Source organism: Sander lucioperca, chromosome 1 (genome assembly GCF_008315115.2).
Source record: "Sander lucioperca isolate FBNREF2018 chromosome 1, SLUC_FBN_1.2, whole genome shotgun sequence".
Lineage (NCBI taxonomy): Eukaryota > Metazoa > Chordata > Actinopteri > Perciformes > Percidae > Sander > Sander lucioperca.
Window position 1 is genome coordinate 25769188 of NC_050173.1, and position 26104 is coordinate 25795291.

The following is a 26104-nucleotide window of genomic DNA, read 5'->3' on the forward strand; positions in this document are numbered from 1 at the left end:
GATGACCGCATAGAAAAGATGCATTGTGCTTCCCTTCTCTTTTCTTTTTTTCTCTTTTCTTCTCCAATATGTTTAATTATTCTTCCCTCACTCCTTTTTGTGGAGCATCATACTTTAACGGTCACTACAGGCCTCTTAACCTTCATGCGGTCATCCAACCCCTTCATTCACTTGCAGGCTCTCTCTCTCTCCATCTTGTTTCTGTGAGCGTTTGCATGCGTTCATTTGTGTGTGTGTTGACTTCAAAGCAGTTTGTTTAATGAAATAACTCACTCCCTCTATCTTTCTCTCTTTAGGCGGTTAAATGACAATGAGATAGTCATCCTGGAGGCTACAGGGACGTTTAAGAAGCTGCCTAACTTGAAGAAGATGTACGTATACTTTTAAAAGCACTTTTCATTTGCTTCTCATTTATATTTGTTTACATTTGTTATTTGTTTATTTATATTTGCATTTATTTACTCATTAAATGCATTTAATGCGTTATTGCTCTTTTTCAGTAATTCTTCTCGTCTATGTATTGCTGATAGAGGAAGGAAGGAATAGCATTGTCATTACAAGATGACTGAAATAAGAACAGATGGATGTGAACAGATGGAAGGTGTTGGATGGACAGAGATAACGGATGCAGGAAGAAATAAGTTATGAAAGATAGGAAAGAAAGGAGAAAAGATGATGGAGGGAAGAAGTGAAGGATGGCAACAAAGGGCAGAAGGGAAAATGAGAGAGACATGAGCGAGGGAAGGAGGAAGAGGAGTGGCTAAAGACAAGTAAGAGGTTGGGAGGGACAGAAAGAGATGGAGAGTAAGGAAGGGTGGGTGGAAGGTATGGAGGAAGCGAATATTAAATAGAAATAGAAGATGGGCCTTCGGTTCAGATTTACAGTCACTCCTTATCTACAACCTCCTCTAGGTCTGTGTACGTGTGTGTGTGTGTGTGTGTGTGTGTGTGTGTGTGTGTGTGTGTGTGTGTGTGTGTGTGTGTCAGAGTGAGATAGAGAAAGACAGAGCAGAGACCAGAAGTTGATTTATTGGAGAGGAAATTGCTAACAATCTAGCAGTGTCACTGACGATATAGATTGGGTAGCACTCATTTCCATTTTCCTTCTCTCAATTCCTTCTCTCTCTTCTTCATCTGCTCCTCTCCTCACATTTTCTCTTATCCTCTGCTACTCTCTTTGTCCATCCATCCTCTCCTCGCCTCTTCCATGAATCTGATAAGCGGAAACACAAAACTAGCTAGATGAAAGCTACAGTAGTTGTGATAGCTATCATCTCAAGTTATTGTCTCTGTGGCCAAATGCTCTCTTTTCATTTTCATTTGTCTCATTATGTGTGCAAGGAAGAGATATAGCAATCATTTTCAGTTGTCTGTGACCACTTTTCTCATTTTCTAACCCTAACCCTAACCCTCTGTAAACTGTTGTTTGAATAGCTATTGTACAGTATGAGGACATTAGGATGAGGAAGAGAATACCATTTATTAGTTGAAGGGACATGATTGATTATGATGTGTGTAACACCACTTTGTTCATATGTGTTGGCATGCATGGTTATTTTGTCCGTCTGGAAGACATCATAGGCTATCCTGCATGTACTGTAGTTAAAACAAACACAAGCAGAAAAAAACTAAATATGAATTATTTGTCCTTTCTGCAGCAACTTGAGTAACAACAAGCTGAGGGACATCCGTGACGGTGCGTTTGATGGAGCGGGTGGAGTTTTAGAGCTGCTGCTGACAGGGAACAAGCTAACTGGACTGCAGGGACGCATGTTTAAAGGCCTCATTGGCCTGAAAACTCTGTAAGTCTGGTTTACATTTTGTGTGTGTGTGTGCGTGTGTGTGTGTGTGTGTGTGTGTGTGTGTGTGTGTGTGTGTGTGTGTGTTCAGAACTTTATTTCTGTGGTTAGTGGTCCGGTTGTTAAGTAAAATAATATTGTGCAATTATGCAGGCTACATGTAACCCCACACTGAATTTAAAATATGTAAAAGTTGTTTTTACTTTTAACCAAAAGTGCTATATAAAGAAAAAAGCAAGTGCTTCTGATACGCAATTTATAATTGTCAAAAACAGGAGCTATGAAATTACCTAAAACATACTAGTTGTCCTGTTTACTTTCCAAATGCTATTTTTTTAACGAAATGGTTGTGACGCCTTAAGCCATACTGACTATGACTTGTGTTATCATCTGCCTTGTGGTGGACTTCAGTAACTTTTTCTTCCCCAGACTAAAAGAGAGGACCAGGATTGTTTACTTACTCACCCTGTCATCAAAGCTAATGACAGCATATTGTTGTTCCTCTAATTTGGGCACCCACCATAAATAGGCTAGCGTCCAATTAAGGGTTACAGGATAGTGTACGAAATCATGAGCTAATGTTGTCTGTGTATGCTCAGTAATGACTACCTAATGCTATCATGTATATATATGCCGACTAATGACTCTCTAATGGCATCATGGCTGTCTCTGTATTATGTTAAGAGGCTCCCTGCTCCAGTAATAGCCTTGCTAACTAGGTTAGCCTGTCCCAGAGATTGCTAATGCTAACTAACTCAGTTAGCCTGGTCCCACATGACTGCATGTCAAAAGCTAATGTCATATTACAGACTCTGTCATGGTTGTCCTGTGGGGACTGGTTTGAATTTACCCCTGCTTTCATCTTTTGTCCATGCCATTGTCCTGTTATTTTATTCTCTTTGTCTCTTGTTATCCACCCAAAGTTTGTAAATCTGGGTATATTATCAGGACAAACAAAAACACTGCCTGTCAACAAACATCCTAGGTTCAAGGTAAAACAAAATGGGCAAACTTTTTAGCTTTTCATTTATTGAATATATATGGTATGTGTGTTTCCAGAATGATGCGGAGCAACCAGATCAGCTGCATTGACAACAGTACCTTTACGGGTCTGAGCTCAGTGCGTCTGCTGTCGCTGTATGACAACAGGATCTCCAGCATTGCCCCAGGAGCCTTCTCCACTCTGCACTCCCTGTCCACCATGTGAGTTCCATCTGATAGCTTCCCCCCCTATTTCTAGTGCTTATTTCCCATTTTTTGTTGTTGTTTTTCCATTTCCATTCCATTATTTTTGCTATCTCTCACTATCTTTAAATATATCTACCCTCCTTTGTCTCTGCTTCTCTCTTTGTCTTGATCTTTTTTTCTTTCTTTCTTTCTTTCTTTCTTTCTCTGTCTCTATCCTCTAATTTTTCAGAGTGTAGCTCTGCTGTGGGAGTCATCTACCATGCAACACATACACCCCCCACCCCCCACCCCCAACACACACACACACACACACACACACCTTTGCACACATGTTGCTCACTGGGCACTGTTCTCCTTACAGATGCTCTCCATCATTATCGACTAGATTGGTCTGGGTCCCAGGACATTTGTTATCAAAGCTAAATATATCTCAGCATCTGCACACCCACATCCGCACACACTCATGCAAGAGCATTTGTGAGCTTGTTCTATCGTCCCAAAGATCAACACACCTGCTGCGACAAAGACATTAATTATCGGCATATTCTTTGAAGTTATGTGTGTGTGTGTGTGTGTGTGTGTGTGTGTGTGTGTGTGTGTGTGTGTGTGTGTGCGTGTTTTCTTCTTCAGTCTTCCACCCAAATGTGTAGGTCGTAAATAATATATTTTTTTCAGCTTAATAAAACATTACAGGTTAATTTTTATATCTTTTTTTCTTGCCGTGAACACACAGACATACAAAGTCTCTTCTCTGTTTACTCTCTCTTTCTTTTCCTCCATACTTCCTTCCCTTGTTCTGCCTTTTTGTTCTCCCTCTCTGTCCTGCTGTGTACCTGTCATCTTCGATTTAAGTTTCTATTTGAGTCTTTTTGCTGGAAAGGTGGGAGACAAGAGAGGTGAAATGGGAACAGGGGATGGATGGATGCATTGTTGCATAAATTCAGGTTTACTCAGTGGGGCTGTTGGTGATTATCAAAAATGGTACAATATTCTATTACCATCATCCCTGTCATTTCATGTCATATCACTGTTCATTCTTCTTTCAGCATCAGTTTTTCATTGGCCCTGTAGTAATTTGTGTAGTAACTTTATTTTGTATGCAACACCCACCTGCCATTTGGCGTGAAAGAAAGATATTTTTTTATTTCTAGAGCTTCTGTTCTTAACACTTCCTCTATTAATGTACTTATCTTTCCTCTGTTATTCTCCTCTTCTCTCTCACTCCTACTATTCCCAATATCAGTCTCCATTTGTAGTGCATTGTTTCCCAATTGAGTTTGTCTGTTTAATTAAAAGATTAACACATTGGTAAGGAAGGAAGGGATTTAGCATAGGTCTGGTTGCCAGACAGTGATGTCAATTCATTACAAGGAAATGAGGAAATAACTCGTCCATATCTATTGCAGCACACGTTAATATTGTAGCTCAAACAGCAACATTCAGTTTTATTAGTTCAGCAGACATAGTGAAAAGCTATACGCCACTTGCACGTCTTAACACGATTTGGAGACACGATTAAAGAGATAGGTATGACTCGTTATACTGCTAACATTTAATTCCCTTAGTTTCCACTTATATTTCCTTGTGAGAGAAAGGATGAATAAGGAACAGAATTTTAGTTTCTTAGTAAATTCCTCATTATTACACCACCTAATGTAACAGCACCCCTAACTAATTCAGTAATCACTGAACTGTATTTCATCTAAAACAGCAGTGAGCGAAGAAGAAAAGTTACTTAAGTGCACCGCCTGTCTAGTATGTGCTGCTGATGCCTCCTCGGCCCCCATTCAGTTTAAATATTGTTCAGCATAAATATTACATGAGCAGTGTTACAAAAGCAACAAAATGCAAATGGGGGTGATCAAAACTGAATGAAATGTACAGATAACCTTTTCTCTTTTCTTTCTCTCTCACACTTTCTCACTCTGCCACCTTTTCCTTTCCATTCTCCATCTCGTTTATACTTTACAAAATGAAAACAAATAACTGATAACCTTTTCTTTTTGCTTCTTTTTTGTTCCCTTTCTCTTCCATCCTCTCTTTGTCTTCTATCTTAATTTATTAAAATGTATGGCTGATGAAAAAACAGTTTTACCTATGTGGTTTGCAGAGTACAGTATACCATACAAATTGATATTATTTTTGTTATTATTAATATTGGAAATGGCTCTTGAAATAAGTAGCTGATAAACTCTCTTTTGCCTCGTGTCCCTTTTTTGTTGTTTTCATAAATGACGTCTTATTATAGGTCTTGTCTGCATCTGCTCAGAAATTATGCATCAATATTTTATTTATGAGGGCAAAATTCAGCGAAAACATTGATCAAGTGTGCATCATGTTGCCATGATGAATTCATTATATTGTGGAAACATGTATGTACTGTAACTACGATTGTGCAGCAACATGTTTCCAATACTGGTGTCCATTTTGTTTGTTTTGCAATGACCCTGTTTCAATGATTTCTTTCTCTCGCTCTGTCCCCCTTTATTTTCATAGTAACCTCCTGTCCAACCCATATGTGTGTGATTGTCATTTGGCCTGGCTGGGTCAGTGGCTGAAGAAGACCAGGGTGGTCAGTGGAAACCCTCGCTGTCAGAAGCCAGCCTTCCTGAAGGAGATCCCCATCCAGGATGTGGCCACCCCAGACTTCACATGCGATGGTGAGCCTCACTCTCTCTCTCATTCTGCACTTACAATACTCTGCTAAATGTGGTCTTTTCTTTCTGGCTCCATTAGATCCATAATTAGAGATAACGCTGCTTATACATAAAACATTGCTAAAAAAAATCCAGAGTGAACAACACTTGAGAAAGTATACGATTGGTCTACCATGTTTCATTATGTAAAGCCAGCATTTACAATTACACTGGAGTGTCAGGAAACCAGAAAGGTCACAATCTGAAACAAAGGACATGTGTCACTCAGCAGCTATGTGTCCTGCATAGATGAGACCATGAGTCAGGTCATGGAAAGGTAAATGAAATGTCGTTGCATTATGTTTACACATCCCAAATTACAGAATGCATCCTCATTTTTTCAGGAAAGGCATTTCAAAGGAAATTTCCCCAGAGAAGGTTGTTTTATGTTTGGTGATAATGCCCAACATACTTTTGATAAAGACATTTTGGTTACACTTTACTTGAAGGTATCTACATAAGAGTGATATGACACTGTCATGAACGTGTCATAAACATCATAAACAAGTCATAAACGTTGATGACATAACGCTTCTTTCAGTAAGTGTCATTCGGTTTTTGTCATGACAAGTTATGGTTAGGGTTATGGTTAGGGTTCATGTGTCATGACAGTGTCATGTCACTCTTATGTAGATACCTTCAAGTAGTGTTACCGACTTTTTAAAGTCTTTTTGAGACATAAAGGTTGGTAATGGGAGCAAGGAAAATACGATTCTGATGAAACTGAGAAATTCCTGGAAATTCCTGCTGCGGTGCAGCATTGGGTGGTGAGAAAAGGTCAACTCTTTATATTGTTGCATCTGCATTTTTACATTAGGGTTTTACCTAGATTGACTTACAATGAGTGTTCTAATTGCCCTAAGGAAAATCAGTTGTTCTCACAAAGCAACCTTGTAACATCCTCAGGTACGTCAGTTCTTTTGGTTTGTACTGGACTCGACTGAAGTGAGAACATGTTCAGTCCTGATTCCTGTCTTATGTCAAACTTTAACAATCCGTCCAGATACTCATTGCAAAAACTTCCATCATTCCATGTCTTAAGACAGCAGATACACACACACATACACATCCTCAGCGGGGTATTGTGAGGACAGAATGATCAGTAACTACTGGCAAATAACAGCCGTCGATGACATCAGCTTGTGGTTTCTACAGTGACGTTGCTGTTACCATGACGATGCCTGCCTATAGCGACTTAGGCCGTTGTTTTGGCCGCCAAGTTTGACGCCATAGACAAAGTGTGGTCTGGCTCTGCTGTCTATTACATCTTTGTTTCTTTTTGTTTGCCCTTTTGCTTTCTTTATAGCTTCACACTTGAAATTCTATTCGATCTCCCCTTTCTCTCTTTCTATCTCGTTCTGCCTTTATCTTCATCCTGAGTTTCTTTGAATTCATTACACTTTTCTAATTTCCTGTAGCTGTGCTGCAACCATTTAGTGGAAATTACTTTGGAAAGTAGTTAGCCAGGTTGGCTCAAGTAAGGAAACTATTCATTCTTGCATCTTGTACTCCCACACACACACACACACACACACACACACACACACACACACACACACACACACACACACACACACACACACACACACACACACACACACACACAAACTCAGCTGCACAAACATAAATTCCAATGGCTGATATCAACACTCCAGTACTTCTGCGCTTATGAGGACCTTACAATGTTTCCATTAAATGTCTAATCTTAACTCTATGATAATCCCAATGCTTATATAAACCAATAATAACAACATACAGAAAGTCATAGATGTTAGTATGTTTTTTGACCTTGTAAATCTACAATTTAATATGGATTATTTTCATATCATACTCAAACACTATTGCTTGAGGACGGGAAGCAAAGACCTGGATCATCACCAACATAAAATGAATTGTTTTTTGACTCAAGGCCCAACTGCCCTCAAAGGTTTGAAGATATCCAGCTGGCAGTCAGACAAAGTACCAAACAGGAGCGACACAGGCTCTTGGGGACGGTTAAATCTCCACACTCTGAAGGTGTAAATCTCAAACTGGTTCTTAAAAGAACAGAAGCAAAAAAGCGCACACACACACACACACACACACACACACACACACATACACACACACAACCAAGTTCCCCATGTCCGGTCTATTTATAGTTGAGTAAAATGACTGTTAAGTTGTCCAGAGGTAGCTGGGGGAAGGGTGAAGTTAATTGAATTTGTGAGAAGATATTTAGCGCACATTTAGATGTTAGTTCAATCAGCCAACTGTGGAGTGAGTCAGCCCACGGCTACACCTCCCTGTGGATGCAATAGCTACACACATCAGATAAGACACACGCACATACACTTGCACACACTGCTCTACACACAGGCATGTAAGCGCCCATTTGCTCAACATTTAGACATTACCACAATTAGAAAACTACAAAGTGAAGGAGGAAATGGCCATATGACAGGGGGAGATAGCTATTTAACAAACTGAATGTGCACCAACCTCATACACTTATGCCTCTACACATGTATTGGTATCATTGCAGCCCATGGCAACCAAGTATGAACATAGAAGAGTATAAACTTGGCCTTTCTCATTCTTATTCTTTATTTCTCTCTCTCTCTCTCTCTCTCTCTCTCTCTCTCTCTCTCTCTCTCTCTCTCTCTCCACACATAAACAAGTACACACATACACACAAACTCAGATTGCAGTGGTGTTATGATTGGCTTTGTGTCCAGTCGTCATTATCCTTCATTATGGTTTTAAGTCAGCTTGTTTTACATTTGGGACCTCAGTTCGACTATTTACATACTGCAGTGCTAGATTAAAGTGTGTTTGTCTGTCAGTCAAGGAAATGGAGGGCGTTTAAAGCCAAGAACAACTCTGTAGTCTGTGATCCTTCTTATCTCTGAGTGTAAAACGATTACAATCACTCAAATGTTTTTTGTCCCAACCATATGTTTGTGTGTGTGTGTGTGTGTGTGTGCGTGCGTGCGTTCATGTGTGCGTGCGTGTCAGGAACTTGGCTGCATAGCCTGAACTTTCTAACAGTACAGCTTTTCAGTTTAACTCAACCATATTTTTAAAAACCTGTTTTTTTACAGCAAGAATAAAAGTTTCAATTTAAAAATGAAAAGCAACAGACTTAATATGTACAAGTTCAAGTACCCCGATCTTACAGTAAAAAGTTTATCATAATAGGGTTTTTTTCAGATAAATTTGATATCATGCCATTTTTAAAGGACATTCACATCTTGGTATGACAAAACAATGCAGGTGGTATAGCTAAAGATGACTGCAGATCACTTTTTAAGTTGATGCTGACCATCCTATCAAGATCTGCTCAGTGTTTCTCCAGAATCATGCAAAGGGTTTTTATTATCACTGTGCCAGATGTTAAACCACACCAGTGTAGCTGATTTTAGCAGCCCCTGGTCATTTGATATGGATTGTAAAGTGCTCTTTAAAAGTGCTGAGTGCAGAGTTGATTAGAGTTGACCAAGTAGCACACTTACAGTTCAGTCTTTATTTCTATTCTCTTTCTCTCTCTTTGTTCTCCCTTTTCTATTTTTCTGTCTCCATCCATTTGCCCTAACCTGTCTCAACCTCCTCCCATCTGTCTGTTTCATTTCCTTCTCCCTTTTTCCTCCCACTGTTGCTCTTTTTGTCTCTCACTCACCTCTGTCCATTTTCTGTTCTTTTCGGTATCCTTCTCACCCCTATCCTGCTTTCTCTTTGTTTAATATCCCACTATCTGTGTCTTTCCCCTCTCTCTCCAGGTGTTGAGGATAATGGTTGTCTTCCTACATCTGGTTGTCCTGACGTCTGCACGTGCACAGACGGCGTGGTGCGATGCAGCAACAGAGGGCTGCACTCTCTGCCCAAGGGCATTCCCAAGGACACCACAGAGCTGTGAGTCACACATGCACACACACACACACACACACACACACACACACACACACACACACACACAAACACAAGGTTGTACACATTCACTTTTGTTCAACTACACAGACACAAAAAAGCCAATGAACATACCAGCAGACATGTACATGCACACAAACAGAAATGAGCATTTTTGTCTATGCTTACTCTGCAATAACATGCAAAGTCACAACCACACATACACACACTCTCACACATTGCTGCAGTGCAATATTGATGCAGCAGTTTGCCCTCTGCTGCTTCAGGAACTAACAAACCATTTAGTGAATATACAGACAACGCACACACTCTCTCTTTCTTCCTGTGTGACTTGATGGGTTTATAGGCAAGTGAGTCTATGAATCACAGCAGCACACATTCTGTCTAATACATTATATAGCCAAACAGCGAGAGACAAAAAGACTGCCAGAACAGTTACATACAGCTGAGAAAAGATTCCAGAAAGTGTTAATGATATTTCACAAATTGCTAAAGAAATATTCATTTTAAAATGGTATAATGCCATAGATACATGTAAGAAAGCCAATGTCCATTTGCTATATTTAAAAGCTTTGCCAGAACTGTGAAGGTTTTTTTTTTTATTTTTTTTTTACTTTTGTACATCACATTATTGTACTCTAGTACAATAATGTGATGTCTTTTATCAGATAGTTTTAATACTTTTAATTATTTTTTTGCCTTGTGATTTCCCTGTATAGTATAGCTGCCACATCTTGTAACTTGTTTTCTCTTGTTTATTTCAAGCTTGGAGAAATCCCTGTAATAAAGAGAGACACCAATATAGGAAATATCTACAATGATAGTAATTGTTAGAATTCATGTAGGATAAAACAAGGGTAAAACATGTTAATCGGGATTAGGAAATTTAGAAAGCAATAGGAACACGATCTCTCGTAGGGAAGGTGAATAATTGCTTGCACACACACACACACACACACACACACACACACACACACACACACACACACAGAGAAACCTCTCTAACTGTGAAATAGGCCTGCTCTGCGGGGTCAATAGCAGTGATTAGGTATTGATCAGGCTGAAGAAGACACTCCATCATACTGTCCACATGGCCTACTTATGACCTGAGAGAGAGAGGGAGCAGAGACCAATGAATCATAAAATGTGTGTGTGCTTGAGTGTATATATGTTTGTTAACTTTTTTCTCACATACTCACAAACACAGCAGGATCTGTAGTTGAATATTGTATGTTTGCAGTGGTTAAATATGTGTTTAAAGCTACATGTTGAAACTGTTATGTTGTTCCCTCCTCAGTCTGGCAGGTTTACACCCCAACAATCATCTTTATTGGCTATCTGGTGAATCTTCCAAAGTCATTTACTTATGCAGAAAATGCAACATAGTTGTGTTGGTACACGAGTGTACAAGCTAACTGGAGGTGATGACGGTGTCAAAAAGCAACATTTACTTTACAAAGAGTTATTTTCTGGTGCTCTACATGACCTCCTATATTTGTGTCAACCTTTTTTTTCTCTCTCCTCGTTTTTCCTGTTACTCTCTTCCGCTAAAATCAGATAAAAGCAATATGGAAGTAAATAATAATCAAGTTAAAGAGAGATATTGGTGAGGTCTAACAAATGCTTAGCTTTGCTCTCTGTTTAAATCAATAGTCCTTTTTGGGAACTACCTCGTATTATTTCATGTGACAAATAAAAATGTATTGGGGCGACCTCTAGCTCACCCAGTAAGAGGGTGCGCCCCATGTAGACTGAGGCCTTCGCAGCGGCCAAGGTTCGAATCCGACCTGTGGCCCTTTGCTGCGTGTCATCCCCCATCTCTCTCCCACCTTTCCTGTCTATCCGCTGTCACTCTGAAATAAAGGGGAAAAAAGTAAAAAAAAGTATTGATTCACGTCATCACTTTTTTGCACATAGTTAGAATGGAACGCGTTGCTCTCATGTCTGTTTGTAAGTATGGATCTGCATTCAGGAGGCAATTAGCTCAGCTTAGCATCAAGACTGGAAGCCGGTGGCAACAACTGGCCTAGCTCAGTCCAAAGTTCAAGGCTATGCATAACAACACTTTTAGTTTATTTTTGGTTAGTCTGCATGTTAACCAAAATGCAAAAATAACTTGTGGTTTTACAGGGAGTTTTTTTAATTTATTTTTACCAACAACAGCCAGTGGACTCTTGTGGTCCCTGTGAAGTTGGACACAGCCATCGGAGCTCCTGCACAGAAGTGCTGGGTGGATGGATAAAACTTTTGCTTTGTACTTTTGAGAGAGAGCTACGCTAGCTATTCGCCCCTGATTCTAGTCTTTATGCTATGCTAAGCTAATCGCCTCCTGGCTCAGCGGTAGCTGAGTGGTATTGATTGATTCATCTCACTTTTAGGAAAAAGCAAATAAAAGTATTTCCCAAAATGTCGAGGTATTGCTTTATTTCTTATTCTGTTTAGTTTGTAGCTGATCACATTCACATAACACACCTGAATTTAAAAAAAAGACACCATACTCTGGTTAAGTCCTCCTTCTCACACCCATAGGCCTATGTTTGTGTGTATATCATTTTACATTAACTATGCATCTTTCCTTGCAGTTACCTGGAGGGTAATATGCTGACATCTGTGCCCAAGGAGCTGCCAGGCCTAAAGCAACTGTCACTGGTGTATGTACCACTCACATACCCTTGAACAGAATACACATGTCCTTGTACAGACAGTTTAGAAACCTACCATGAATGTGTTCTGTATGTGTGTATTTGTCTGTGTGCATTTACTGTATGCTTGTATCTACACAGGGACCTGAGCAACAACAGCATCAGCACATTGGCCCCCTTCACCTTCAGCAACATGACTCAACTAGCCACACTGTAAGTAACCATTGCAACGCACACACCTAGTCATAAATACACACATCCCTGCCCATGTCTTGATGGGTTGTGTGTGTATAAGGTTGAAAACCACTAGATAAATCAGTCTTTTCTTCTCTTAACTTTGATTAATTTCCCTATCGTCTCTCATCCCTATTTTTTCCATATTTTCCTGCTTCTTCTCTCTCCCAATTCTTGTTTGTATCTTCATCTTTCTCTCTCTCTCTCTCTCGCTCTCTCTTTCTTTCTCTCTCTTCATTTTGTCTTTCTTCTCTTTTTCTAGCTTTTTCACTTCTGTTCTTTTATACCAAATATCGCTTCACTCCTCTTACTCTTCTTCTATTCGCTCCCCACCCTTCTATCTTCTTTATTGTCTTCCTCTCTCATCTAAATGCCAAAGTGTAGTATATTGCTTTCCTATCTTCTTATTCCTATCAAAATTGTCATTGTCCTTCCACTTCTTCGCCACTCAATCAGTGAATCTGTTGAATTATAATCTGCTTTAACTTCTCTTAAATCCCCCCTCTCTTTAACTGCCATTCTATTTTACATACAGATTTCTTTTATTGCTAAGTTTGTCTCTTTTTGCCTCTGTCTTATCTATTATATGGATTTTAAATCAATTTAGAGGATTTTGTGTGTCCAGGCAAAGTACATTTGCGCTTTTCCAGCAATGCCCAGTTTTATATTTCACAGAGTTGCACTTCATTCATGCCTAGGAGCAACCCAGTGCAACCACAGACTCCTACTGTTAGATAGCATCAGTGGAACACTTGCTCAGTTAAATGCCTAGCTCAAGCACACCTTGCCAAAAGTTAAAGTAGAGGAGAGTGTTTATTTTTCCACATCGCATTTTCTTAATCTGTAGATTTATTGGCTGTTAGGCTCCTTTCTCTAACTTGTACGCCAGATCTTAACCTGAAGTTGGAGATTAGAACGATTTTTTTTTATTTTTTCCAAGTAGCAACCTTCGGTGCTAAAAACAACTGCAGTTCCTCGATTGGCCACTTGAGGCTGGCTCCAAAAGGGAGTCAGTCCCCATAGACCCCCAACTTTACAGCAGAATTCAACAGCAAAACAGTTTTGGTCTCTGTAGCTAATTTCACCCTTTTACAACCTCTTTGCTTATTTTTGGATTTTGAGCCGACGTCAGGCACTGCCAAGAGGGCTTCAGGTTTCAGGTTTCAGGTTTCATTTTGGTTCTTCAGAAACCTATGGGTGACGTCAATGATGTTGACTTAATGATAGCACCCTGAAACAGCCAATTTATCTCATTTGACCCTGATCAGAATTCTGTATTTAAATGTTTGTCTCCTTCACCCCTACATTTATTACTAAACTTAATTTCTAGTTCATTAGCAATTTTAAAAGAGAAGACAATACCTGTGGTTTGGGAGTCTCAGCTTTGCCTTTGGCAGTTTTATTTAACCTCTACCTACATTTTCTGCTTCATTTGAAATGTGGCCTTCTTTTTTATTTCCCCATGCTTAACCTACATTGGCTTCAGGTTCTGTGCTAAGGTATTGTAAAACCAAATCTGCTGTGCCATCTCTCCTGTCTTCCCTCTTCTTTATCCCTTTAAATCGGTCCCTCTACATTAATTTTTATGTATTCAGGGATGTAGTCTAAAAGACAAGGGGATGTAATTTAAAATGAGTTCATCCAGGAAAAATAATACTGTGAAAACCAGCATCCTGAGTCAGAAAGAGTGTTGTTGTGACCTTGTGCATGTCCTGTGTCTTCCAGCATCCTGAGTTATAACCAGATTCGCTGCATCCCGGTCCATGCCTTTGACGGGCTCAAGTCACTTCGCCTGCTGTGAGTAGCAAGCTTCATCTTTAAATGCCGCAGTGGATTCAATATTCAACACTCCCCTTTGTTGTTATAGTGCTGAGCTAAATCAAAGTTTAATCACTCCCCTGGTGCCAGGCTGAGTGCCATGTTAAGTCCAAGTCACAAAATGAGTCACAGCCACCCAATCATTTGTTGTTTCAGTGTACTAAAAAAGATAAAAGTTACAATCTCTCATCTCCTCCTTAATGCTCCCTCTCTATCTGCATGCTCTGGCCTCTCTCTCCTCTTGTGTCCCTTTACTTTCTCTCTCTCTCTCTCTCTCTCCCCGCCCAATGTTGTGTTTGATGAATTGACCTCCAGCCCCTGTTTCTCTCAGTCATCCATCTGGTTGTCCACCCTCTGTCTCACATACCCACACGCGCACACGCACAATGTACACGTAAATCTTGCTGTCTGACCAACCTCTCACACACATATGAGCAGCTACACACACCTCAGTGCTCAGTGACAGCAGAATTTACTTTTGGTTCTTGTACGTGCCATATGTAGCATTTTAAAATGTAAGTTGAAACCCAACAAAGCAAAAGCAGAGTGAGAAGTTAAATCACTGGAGGTTTCAGGGGGTGTAAAATTACTCTTATTTCTAGCATCTCTTTAAATGTCAATTTACCTAAATGACAAGAAACCTCATACCTCATTTACCTCTGAAATTTGCACCTCCACCCCAATATGATGGAAGTGAATGGATTCTTTTTTTTACATTGATGAACAGAAAATTGGATTTAAAAAAAAAATGGCAGCATGTCTTTCCAAAAGTGTCTGTTACCATGGATAATGTACACCAAAAATAAATGGTATACAGTAAAGTGGTCACAAAAAGCTACTAGAGGTAATTGACAAAAATGTAATTTATTTAGTGTGTTCACATATATTATTTAACCAACATTGTTGTTGCTAGAGCTCCCAGCTGTTTTGTATTGCAAGACAATGCTGCTACTTTCCCTTTTTGTTTTACTGAAGAGTATGTTGAAGGGGACTTCTACTCCCTACACTGTGATGGGAGAGAGTTACAGCTCTTGCTGTGGTTACAATGGTACAATGTTGTTTTTTGGTGCAAAATATGAAGCCCAAAAAATGATCTTAAAAAAAGATTATCAGCCTATTATCAAGTCAATGTGTAGTGATATGATATCATCATTTTTGACAGGACAGCTAGGTGAGAAAGGGGGGGAAGACATGCAGGAGATTGTCACAGATCAGATTCAAACTTCATAGTTTGTAATAGTTGAAAATCTTAGAAGGTAAAGATCTATTGGTAGAATTTCACACTTTTCATATTAAGCCCTATCAACATGAAATAATGATTGGAGATCTTATACATTTACCTTGTATTATTCTCTGTAGACATTTCTTTCTGAACTTTGGCCACCATGTTTGTTCAGAAAGAAAAAGTCAGTGTCTCACCCTCTAAAAAGTCAGCTTTGTTTCTAACCTTTTCTCTATATATTGACTGTACTGTATCTCTTACGAGGCTTTCACCTTGCAGAAGTTTAGTTTTCGCTTTTTTGTTTCTTCCCTTCTTTCTTCCTTTCATTTTAGTTGATGTTGCCGTAGGGACTGATCCCTCTCTGCCCCCGCATAGCAACTGGTTGCCAGGCAGCCATCACTGTCACTTCCTCATTACCCACAACCCCCTCTGGGCCAGCCTTTACGCGGGGGCTGTTAGACCACTGTACATAGATGCACAAACACACACGCACACACACAGACAGACACACACACACACACACACACACACACACACACACACACACACACACACACACACACACACACGCACACACACAGTTATACACACAAACAAGTAATGTTGCACGGATACACAGACACTTGCATGCAAAGCTACACACTCTGGTACACGCTGACCTGAACATGCACACACTGAATTATGCACACAAAAAATCACACACACAGACACACTTTTTCCAATAGTGTTTGATAGTTGCCCCCTGCTACAGCCCTTCACTCTAATGGAATGTGAACTTATATCCAACAGGCAACACACTCAAATGGCGAGACACAAAGGACACACACACACACACACAGCCCTTGGAGACAAAAGTTTTTTGAAACACAATCCATACGCACAAAAACCCAAAGGCACAGAACAGAAAGGCACATGCTCACATCGATACACTTCACAGCCTGCAGTTTGTCCCTTTGACACAAAGTTTTACACACACACACACACACACACACACACACACACACACACACTTTAGTCTGCCTTATGTCCATATGAGACAGTTTATATTCTATTCAGAGACCAGGACAAGCTTTATTGCCCAACGATGAAACTATGCTGTCTGTTTATTTTGTGTTATTCTTTCATAAATATTTTATTTATTTTCCATTATAAAAGGGGATGATGGCGTGTCTGCAGCTGAGGAGCCACACATTATTTAAATAATTTAGCATGCAGCTAGTCAGGTTTGGTGTATTAGTTTGCTGAGAATCTAGTATTAGGCAGCTTGGCTGTCAGTTCCATTTAATTCTGATATGATGGATATGAGGCGGTAGGTATGTTTCGATATTCATTGTACAATTAGTCATGAGGGCTGTCATCTAAGGGTAAACCTTACGTAAATGCAGCTTCAAGACTTTGATCTAAATATAGACCAGTCAGTTACATGTAATACTAGCAGCAGTGTAGTAGTAGAAGTAATAGTGACAGCATTAGTCATAGTATGAGTGTAGGTAGATAATGAAGTATCAGTAATAACTTAGCAGCATCCTCGGCTAAAGCCAAAGGTCAAAATGTTTTTTTTTCACATTATTCTCCTTGCTGTAAAAATTGTGATTATCAAAAATACTTAATCAAATGAATTATCTACAAATTAAAATTAACAACGGGTCAAAAGGTGACCTCCTGATTTTGTAACAAGGTCAGTTTTGTGTTTAATATTCATAAACATTTCTCTCTCTTTCTCTCCTCCAGCACTCTCCATGGTAACAACCTTTCAACAATACCAGAAGGAGCTTTCAACCACCTCACCGCTTTGTCCCACCTGTAAGTGCTGCACATACTGTATATCTCTCTGTGTGTACAAGTGTCTTTGATGCAAGTGTTTTGGATTATACCTTAAACTGTGTGTGTGTGTGTGTGTGTGTGTGTGTGTGTGTGTGTGTGTGTGTGTGTGTGTGTGTGTGTGTGTATGTGTGTGTGTGTCTAGGGCACTTGGTGCCAACCCCCTGTACTGTAACTGTGACCTGCGCTGGCTCTCTCAGTGGGTCAAGGCTGGCTTCAAAGAGCCTGGTAAGAAGAAAGATCACTATTAAGATGATGTTAAAATACCTGTAACCAAAATATTGCATGCTCTGTTATGTCACTCTCATATTGTGTAGAAGAGAAGTTGCTGTTGATGTCAATTAAGTGTGTTTTTGTAGGCATTGCTCGTTGCACTGGACCTCCTGACATGGCTGACAGGCTACTGCTCACCACACCACTCAACAGATTTCAGTGTAAAGGTAGTCTCCTCATTACTCTGCTCACTGTTCTCTTTTTTGTTTCCTTACCACCACCTGCTACAGCATATTCTATTATTTGTCCATACATATCTGAATGTTGACCTGAGTTAGCACTAGATTAATCCCTGGATTCTGTCAGATTAGTGCACAGAATGAGTGACAGGGGGAAAAAAAAATGCTGTCAAGGTCAATTATACTGAGAGTGAATCAGTTCTGTGTTATGACTCTTTCTACCTGAACAGTTGTTTATTCCACCTCAGTCACATGATCTTACCACAGTCCTGATATTTAAGAAGGACACAGTTAAACACCAAGAAGCCGTTGGCAGATGCTAATAACATGCAGATTATGAAAATCACAAACTTTAAATTACCCATTGGTCTAAAAGTGAGTGTGAACGTGTTTCTTTCACTATGTGTGTTAGCTGAGTGTTAGACTAGTGACCTGTCCAGGATCCACCCTGCCTCTCATCCAATGCATGCTGGGATTGGCTCCAGCAGTGTGGAAGAAATTAAATGTCTGGTCATTCTGTCAATACCTTCTGTGTAGCCCTCCCACCTCTTCGGAGCACATCAATGAGATTGTCTTTCTTTAAACAAGTTAAGTTTATTTAGATACATTTTCAGGTACAGGCTCAAAGGCAGCCAGAGCTGGACTGGGATAATAATTCAGGCCGACAATCTAACGGCAGTTCAGGTCAATACCCACATATTCACAACAGACCATGTGAACTGTACATTTTTTATGTTTACTCTTATGATGGCCATTCTTATGCTCAATTATGTCTCATAAGTTCTTGCAGCAATTTTTAGGATGATATCATTTGTTACAGAGATTTGGTGTAAAATATAACAATTTTTGACCAGTCGAGAATTTGATAATAGTCAAGCGTTAGGTTCAAAGATAAAGAACAAGCAACCAAAAAAACTCCATCCCTTCAGTTGTATTTCAGTCAGAACAGACTACAGGAGAAGCCGACCTCAAACATTACCTGCCCCAGGGCTCCCCTGCTATCAGACCAGAGGGAAAAAGAATTTAGAAGTGGGCTTTTTACACACAGGAAGAAAATACATCTTGAAAACCATGATCCTGCATGTACAAAGAAACAGTTGCACAGGGGCATAGTCTTGTCGAAGGATCACATCATCACACTGAATCAAATACTCTCTTCCTCTTCCTCTTGCTTCTACATGCCCTGGCCTCTGAAACAAATCACATTTATTGCTCTCCTAAGCTCTTACTTTTCTTATCCTGTAAGGCTTTCTTAGCACACCATCCATTAAATGAAGTCTTTGGGAGCTCCTTTTAGCACAATATGACTAAATATGTATGTCTTTGCCTTTGACACGTTTCTTTGCTCCCTTTTTGTCTTCTTATCTTCATCTCTCCTTTCCCCACTCCTCTTTCTATTCTCATCTGCTTCTGTTTCTGTTATCGTCTCAGGTCCAATAGATATCAGCCTGATGTCGAAGTGTGCCCCCTGCCTGGCAGCACCCTGCCAAAACAATGGTACCTGTGTTTCCGATGCTACGGGATTTTACCATTGCACTTGCCCGTATGGATTCAAGGTGAGACACTAAATAGACACACTTTCAAATGGAAGGGGGTAACCTGAGGTAACATGCGTTTGGTTCTTTGTCTACAATAGAAGCCAGCTTGTCTTCATCTTCAAAGCACTGCAGTTTTAAAGTTATCAGTGAAATTGAAGATCACTAAACAATATCTTCTAGTCTTGGTTGTTGAGTTCATCACCTCTGCCATCCTCTATGAAATGTTGGAGGTATTTCCAAGTGGTTCATCAAGAGTGAAAATATACTTAAGCAGGTGTGGAAGCAGTACAAATCAATCTTTGAACCTTGACAATGACTAAGTTTCTATCCATTATCTGAAGTTTGGTAAAAAAAAAGAAAACGCTTGCAAATAAAGCCGGTGAAAGTGTTTCCATCCAACGGCTTTAGAGCGAATAAAAACCTGCGCGTAATGACGTCAAATTGGTATATCGAATTTATTTGAGACATTTTATGGTGTTTCCATTCATTTTCGCACTGTATCGCACAACATCAAGCTGACATTTGCAAACAAAGTTTTGCCAGACAAAATGGGTTGCGCCGTCTACCTACAAATGAGTAATATTTGTAATAGTGCTCATGTGTCAGCTGATAGCGACATATCAAACTATAAAAAGAAAACAACGATGCTATCAACACATTGCTATGATGATGCAGATGCACGTTAATGCCCGACGACAACGGAGGCGGCGTGTGGTGTGAGAACGAGAGCGCTCCAAACTGTTCTGGGAGATCGTGGTTTAGAGACACTTCACGGAAACCCTTTGGATGAAGCATTTTCGAATTTGACTTGTGTCATTTTACTGGTCCGTCCCTTGACCCATATAAGCCATGGCCCTCCGATTCCAACCAACCAAGTGTATTGCTATCACGCTCTACAAATTGGTTACATGCGCAGAGTACAGAGTGGTAGGTGAAACATTTGGGGTCAGCAAAACCCCCGTTTGTTTACGCCATGTGCAGTGCCATACAAACGAGGATGATGTGAAGGTATATACCTACTTGGAGTGGATGAAGTGCATGAGATCTCGCTGCGTAACTCCAGAAAGCACCTTGTGCCACAGATGTATGGCGCAAAAGACGGGACTCACGTCCCGATTAGACCCCGTGCTGAAGGCTGCAGGGATTTGTCAATAGAAGGAGCTGGCCATCAATCATACTACAGGCTGTAGTAGACGATCGTTGCATCATAAAGGACATTTGCGTCGGAACTCCGTCCATCAGCGTTTATCGCATAAGCCATACATCGATCAAGAGAAAGTCCCATGAGACTGAACGTATAAACTTTGAGTCGAAATTCATGAAATTCAATCAAATTTTACTGTTCCCATTAGGTATTTTTTATTCAATATCACTTAATTCGCATAAAAACGTGTGGATGGAAACATAGCTAATGTTAGTGTCATTGTCCTGATCCCAGCTACCTACACTGTCACATAGATACTCATTATTTGGTGGTAATTCTGTATACTTTTGCTGCCTGATTCATGGAATTGGCTGCATGTGTGAGGTATCCTAGATGGATAGCCATGCTGCATAAGCCTGTGGTATTAGCAGTATTATCAGGCTTAGCTTTGGCCTGGCATGCATAATGCATATACCTGTTCATCAATAGAGAAATGATGACTGCAGCTGGCTGCACTGGGAGGTATTGACTGATCAAAAGAGGAATGGTGTAATAATTGTCAAGACCCCTGTGTTAGGAAAGACATGAAAATCCACTAGTGAAGGGGCTTGGGTGTGTGTGTGTGTGTGTGTGTGTGTGTGTAATACTGTATACAGTATGTCAGTGTGTGTGCATATGTGTGTGGACTGATGTATGTGTACATTACCTACTGGATTACCTACTAGTTTGTTTGCATATGTGTGTAGAGATCAGTGGGTTCAAGCCTCTGTGGGAGTGTGTGTGTGTGTGTGTGTGTGTGCTTGTGTTTGTGTGTGGGGTTTCTGTGTGTGTGCATGTGTGTATGCGAGCAGTTTAAAGATACACGTATGGTCTCATGTGTACACACACACCTCATAACCTTTGGGCTTTTACAGGAGAACAAAGCCTTAGTCTTGCTTTTAATTAAAACATCACTTGCCAAGGTCACAGACTAGGAAACAAGGACTGTGTGTGTGCGTGCGTGCATGTTCATGTCTGAGTGTATGTTTTCCTTTCTGTGTCCACTGGGACAACGTTAATTAAAATGTGTTAGAGGAATCAAAGAAGGAGCAGCAAAAAACAAAGGAGAGAGAGAGACTTAAACTACAAGAGATAGAGTGACAAAGGTGGATGTATAAGAAAACAGAAATTGGAAAGGGGTAAATGAGAGAGAATGAGAATGAAAAAAGAGAGAAAACATCTGAAAGAAAGGAATAGAGATAGAAAGAAAGATAGTGAATTAAGATCTACAGTAAAAAAAAATTTAAAAAAAAAACAGAGGAGGAAATAATGAAGATGAATGAGGAAGAAAAACAAGAATATATGTCCTGTTCTCAGCTTTGATCAGAGGAAGTGGGTGTGTTGGTTGCCAAAGGTTTGGTGATTTGAAATTAAAACTACAGCTGCAGGGTTCGATGTGGAGGAAGAGTGGGTGTGTATGTGTAGGACTCTGATACATGATACAGTTCCTAGTGAAAGCTATTTATTTAGAAAACAGGTGTGTGGAACAATAAATCAAGGCAGTAGGCTGCGCCATGCTTTACTGTACAGTACATGTGTGCATACTGCACAGTACATACAAAAGTAAAGTATTTGGTTAAGAAACTGCTGTATTTTTAGATTAACCAACCAGAATAGATTTATTCAACCCTTGATCTCTCTGCAGGCCATTTTTAATTTCGCCGCAACTAGAATATAAAAAAGTCTGTTGTCCCAAAGCAGAAAATTGGTAGTTAGCTAAAAGTGCAAAAGCTCAATGGTAACTATCTGACCTTTCACTTTTTGGTAGAAAAAACACAACACCGTACAGACAACATTGTATGCCATCTTCTCCTAGGTCCAAAAATATTATGTTATTTTTAATTGTAGTCAGTGTTTCCCGTAAATAAAACCTGATTGACCTGACTGTAATTTGATGTTGTAAGACCATAAAAAATGAAATCCAAGGGGTTTCAAATATTGTTTTATATATATTTTAATAGGATTTAACAGTAACAAGCTCTTTCTGCCAGACTGCCTGGCTCCTTCAATATAGAGTAATGAACAGGGAGGTTCACAAGATCCACCGCCCCTCTCTGCAGAGGCAGATTACAACCAGTTTATAATATAATAAGAGTTTTCTTATTATATTCACAAAACCATGATCCCTCAACAGCTTCCCACCCCAAAAAACTGCCAACTTTATTCAATCGTTAGGCTGGTGTCATGGAGTCCTTTTATCCCTGCAACACCCGGGCACCCAACAGTTAGGCTTTTTGTTTCCCACCATTAGCATTTAGCTTATTAGCTCCACAGCTTGTTGTTTGTCAGTGTAAATGGCGATGAACTCCAGAAAGGGAGAGGAGAATGTAATGGTGCACCAGAGGGAGGAATTATCTTTTGCGCCAAATAAGTCAGAGGGACTGTGTAAAAAGGTGTTACTAGTGAAGTGACTTGTACGCATCCATGGACCGGAATTGTCTTTGTTTGAATAGTGAGATTATCTCTAGCAGAAAAATATGAAATGTTCAATTATTAACTTTTTTGCCTTGTCCTCTCCTCAAGGGTCAAAACTGTGAAATACCCATCAATGCCTGTATCAGTTTCCCCTGCTCTAATGGAGGAACCTGCCACATCCAGCCTGGCCATGAAGACCACTTCAGGTACAAATCTGTTGTTAACCAATGTGTCTCGCACAAAACAAGTAGTTTTAAACACTGAAAAAGGATTGCATTTGCAACTGTCAGTTTCCAGTACAGTTTCTATTGTATTTCAGACCAGCGACATGTTTTAGTTTTTATACTGCATGTACATGTAGGAGATTGAGAAGACTAAAACAAGAAAGAGTCATTTCAAAGAAGTCCTTCGGGAATCCATTTACGCTGTGGGTCAAATCGTATTCCCCTTTCCACCCTGCCGCTCCTCTCTATTAGTGGAGACATTTTAAAAACCTCACCCTGTATTCTCATCTAAAGGGAAAATTAACTTTACTCGGCCCCCAGAAATATGGACAGCGTGATTAGAGTGGACAGTCTTCACTGGTCAATGCATTACCCAAGATAACAACTTACTTTGACCCTATGGTGTGTTTTTCTGCCTGTGTCTGTGTGTTGTAGGAGGGGTTAGACAGGAAGAGAGGGGACTTTTCAGAGGAGGAACCTCTATTTGGGCTGCTCATTAAATCCTTGTGTCCTCTCTGACCTCCTTTATTGCATAAAGGGATATTTTAAACTTCTGTCATTGTCCACATCAGTGTTTCTCTACTGATTCTGCCTTCATCTATCGACACACTGTTCCGATACTGTATCTGTATCACTGTGTGTGTTATTTATTATGTGGTTACACACAAATGATGCAGAGCACCATACACTATAACCTGAATTTGATGGAGAATCTTTTAGATTTCATGATACATTACTAAAAGTGAGCAGTGACTACAGTATACTGTTTTAACTGAGCTGTTTAGAAGGTAAATTTGTTGATATGGGCCTTTCATTTTAACATTAGCATGGATGCAGAAGTGTATATGTTCTGTATGTTTTGTGTTTCGATTCAGTGCCATGCAAAATTAAGTTATCATTAGTATTGCTACTTTTTTGCCATTTGGATAGTTTTGCCTACACACAAGTTCCTAATGCAAAATCAGGAAAAAAAATCCTTTGCATGCTAGATGCAATGCATCTGTAGTGCAAACTCAATGCAGCAACTCAGACTGTTCCATCCTCACTGAATAAACGTCCAGTGAAAGATTTAAGATTTGTTGCAATTAATGTGAAGTGAAATCATGGACGTGTAATTACCTCCAAATATTATATATGAAGTGTGGAAAAGGAAATTTCCCACTGAAATTCCTCAGTTAAAAATGTGTATATATATATGTAAAAAATAAATAAATAAAAAGACCCATAACAATTTTGCTGTTTAGGAGTTTAAGCCGATTATACATATATACTACATTATAAGCAGAAACCCACAGTCCATAATGTGCCTGACCCCTTTATTCATCTATATTCATCCAGGGAAAGCGTACTGCACTTGCTCGCTCCTTTCCAGTAACCCCTGTTTCACATTCATACAGTTTCGAACATTTACACCTGGGAGCTGCCCAACACAATCACAGTTTGACTCCTGGCTGCAGAGCTGCTCCACTGGAGACGCTGGGGGTCAGGAACCTCTCCGTGGCAGCTGCTGAGGCAGTGGAGAGTTGAACTGATACAGGATCTCAAACTTGCTTTTCACTCCTCAAGGCTTAATTTGAACGTAGTGCCATGAGACAAAATTAGGGCTGTCAAACGATTAATTTTTAATCGCGATTAATCGCCAAATTTCTATAGTTAATCACGATTAATCGCATGTTTTATCACATGAATAAAATTGTATTATTTTGCATTTCCGAACTGTTTTTAAGTACATATTAACAATGGAAAGGAATTCTTACCAGTGTATCTTAATTGGGAATCAATTTAATGCAAAGAAAGTTACTTTTTGAACTTGACTTTAAGATTTGTAATTGTTTATTTTTTATTTACTGTAAACAAAAGAAACGTGTGAATCTGTCATTATTGCACAATTCCTACAAGTACCTAACCTAACTGAGATGTAACACTAACACCAGTACAAACAAAATGGTCCAAAAACCGAATGCCACAGCAGGACATTTGTAACCTTTACGTTTTTCTAATAAGGAATGTAACAATTCTCCTGGACAGAAAAGGGGGTGGACAATGTCCTAAATGACAAAAACAGTCAAAAAAAACGGTACAAACAACACAGTCCTAAAACCGTATGCTGATATACATAGTCAATATAGTGTGCAGTAACTTCTAAATAATTTTGATTACTCACTGTCGTCCAGGCCTTGAGTTAATGAGACAGCGTTTGCAGCACTTTGCAGCAGTTCCAGTTGGGCTGCTTTCTCCGTGTCAGACAGGCTGTGTATGCGTGAAACTACTGTCCCCCTCGACAACTTTTTAAAAGTAAACTTTCTATTCAGAATCTTATTGGCATCCATTTCTGTGTCTCGCGCTCGCCATCCACTCAAAACGTCATCCTACTACTCTTTGGCCAAGCCCAGACAAGTGCAGGCTTGCCTGTTGTTTTGTTTCCGGTCTAGCTAGATCCGGTGTGGTGTTGTAGTTTTTCTAACCTTAGTAGTTGTTGCAACAGCATGTGAAAAAACTACAAAGTTTGCTTGGCCAAAAAGAACGTTAATCTCGCAATAAAAAAATTGACGCCAATAAAATGGGTTTGCGTTAACGACCGTTAATAACGCGTTTAACTGACAGCACTAGGCAAAATATAACTCAAGTAGTAGACCACAAACCAAAATAAATCCAAATGTTAGAAATGTGATGAATTAAAGACAGACTGCATGTAGTATGACTTTTTAATTTGGTGCATTTCTAATAAAACAGCCTTTTAGTCATTACATTGAACCAAACCACATTAAATACAAAATATTTTACACTCGTTAAAACTATTTGAAGGGCCAAGGAGGCAGCCTTAGAAGTTAAACTGCTTAAGTTAAAAAAAAAAATCTAATACCGTCATTCTGCATGCTTAATACTGTAATTGTCCATGAACACATGCAAATGCATGTGTGTATGCATGAGCTCCCTTGTCCCTGCCAGGGTCGTCTCTCCACAAA

General features: G+C 39.7%; 1 protein-coding gene across 3 annotated transcripts in view; it reads left to right on the forward strand.

The window, feature by feature from the left end:
- The window catches only part of slit3 (slit homolog 3 (Drosophila)), a 255991-nt gene that overhangs the window by 204206 nt on the left and 25681 nt on the right, over window positions 1-26104 (forward strand). For all 3 annotated transcript variants that reach the window (XM_036001165.1, XM_036001156.1, XM_036001162.1), the window contains 13 exons: window positions 297-371; window positions 1659-1802; window positions 2859-3002; window positions 5484-5647; window positions 9442-9574; window positions 12172-12240; window positions 12373-12444; window positions 14191-14262; window positions 17237-17308; window positions 17472-17554; window positions 17686-17766; window positions 19210-19334; window positions 23023-23120. In XM_036001165.1, the coding sequence (XP_035857058.1) occupies window positions 297-371; window positions 1659-1802; window positions 2859-3002; window positions 5484-5647; window positions 9442-9574; window positions 12172-12240; window positions 12373-12444; window positions 14191-14262; window positions 17237-17308; window positions 17472-17554; window positions 17686-17766; window positions 19210-19334; window positions 23023-23120 (1332 nt within the window). The remainder of the gene's footprint in view (window positions 1-296; window positions 372-1658; window positions 1803-2858; window positions 3003-5483; window positions 5648-9441; window positions 9575-12171; window positions 12241-12372; window positions 12445-14190; window positions 14263-17236; window positions 17309-17471; window positions 17555-17685; window positions 17767-19209; window positions 19335-23022; window positions 23121-26104) is intronic.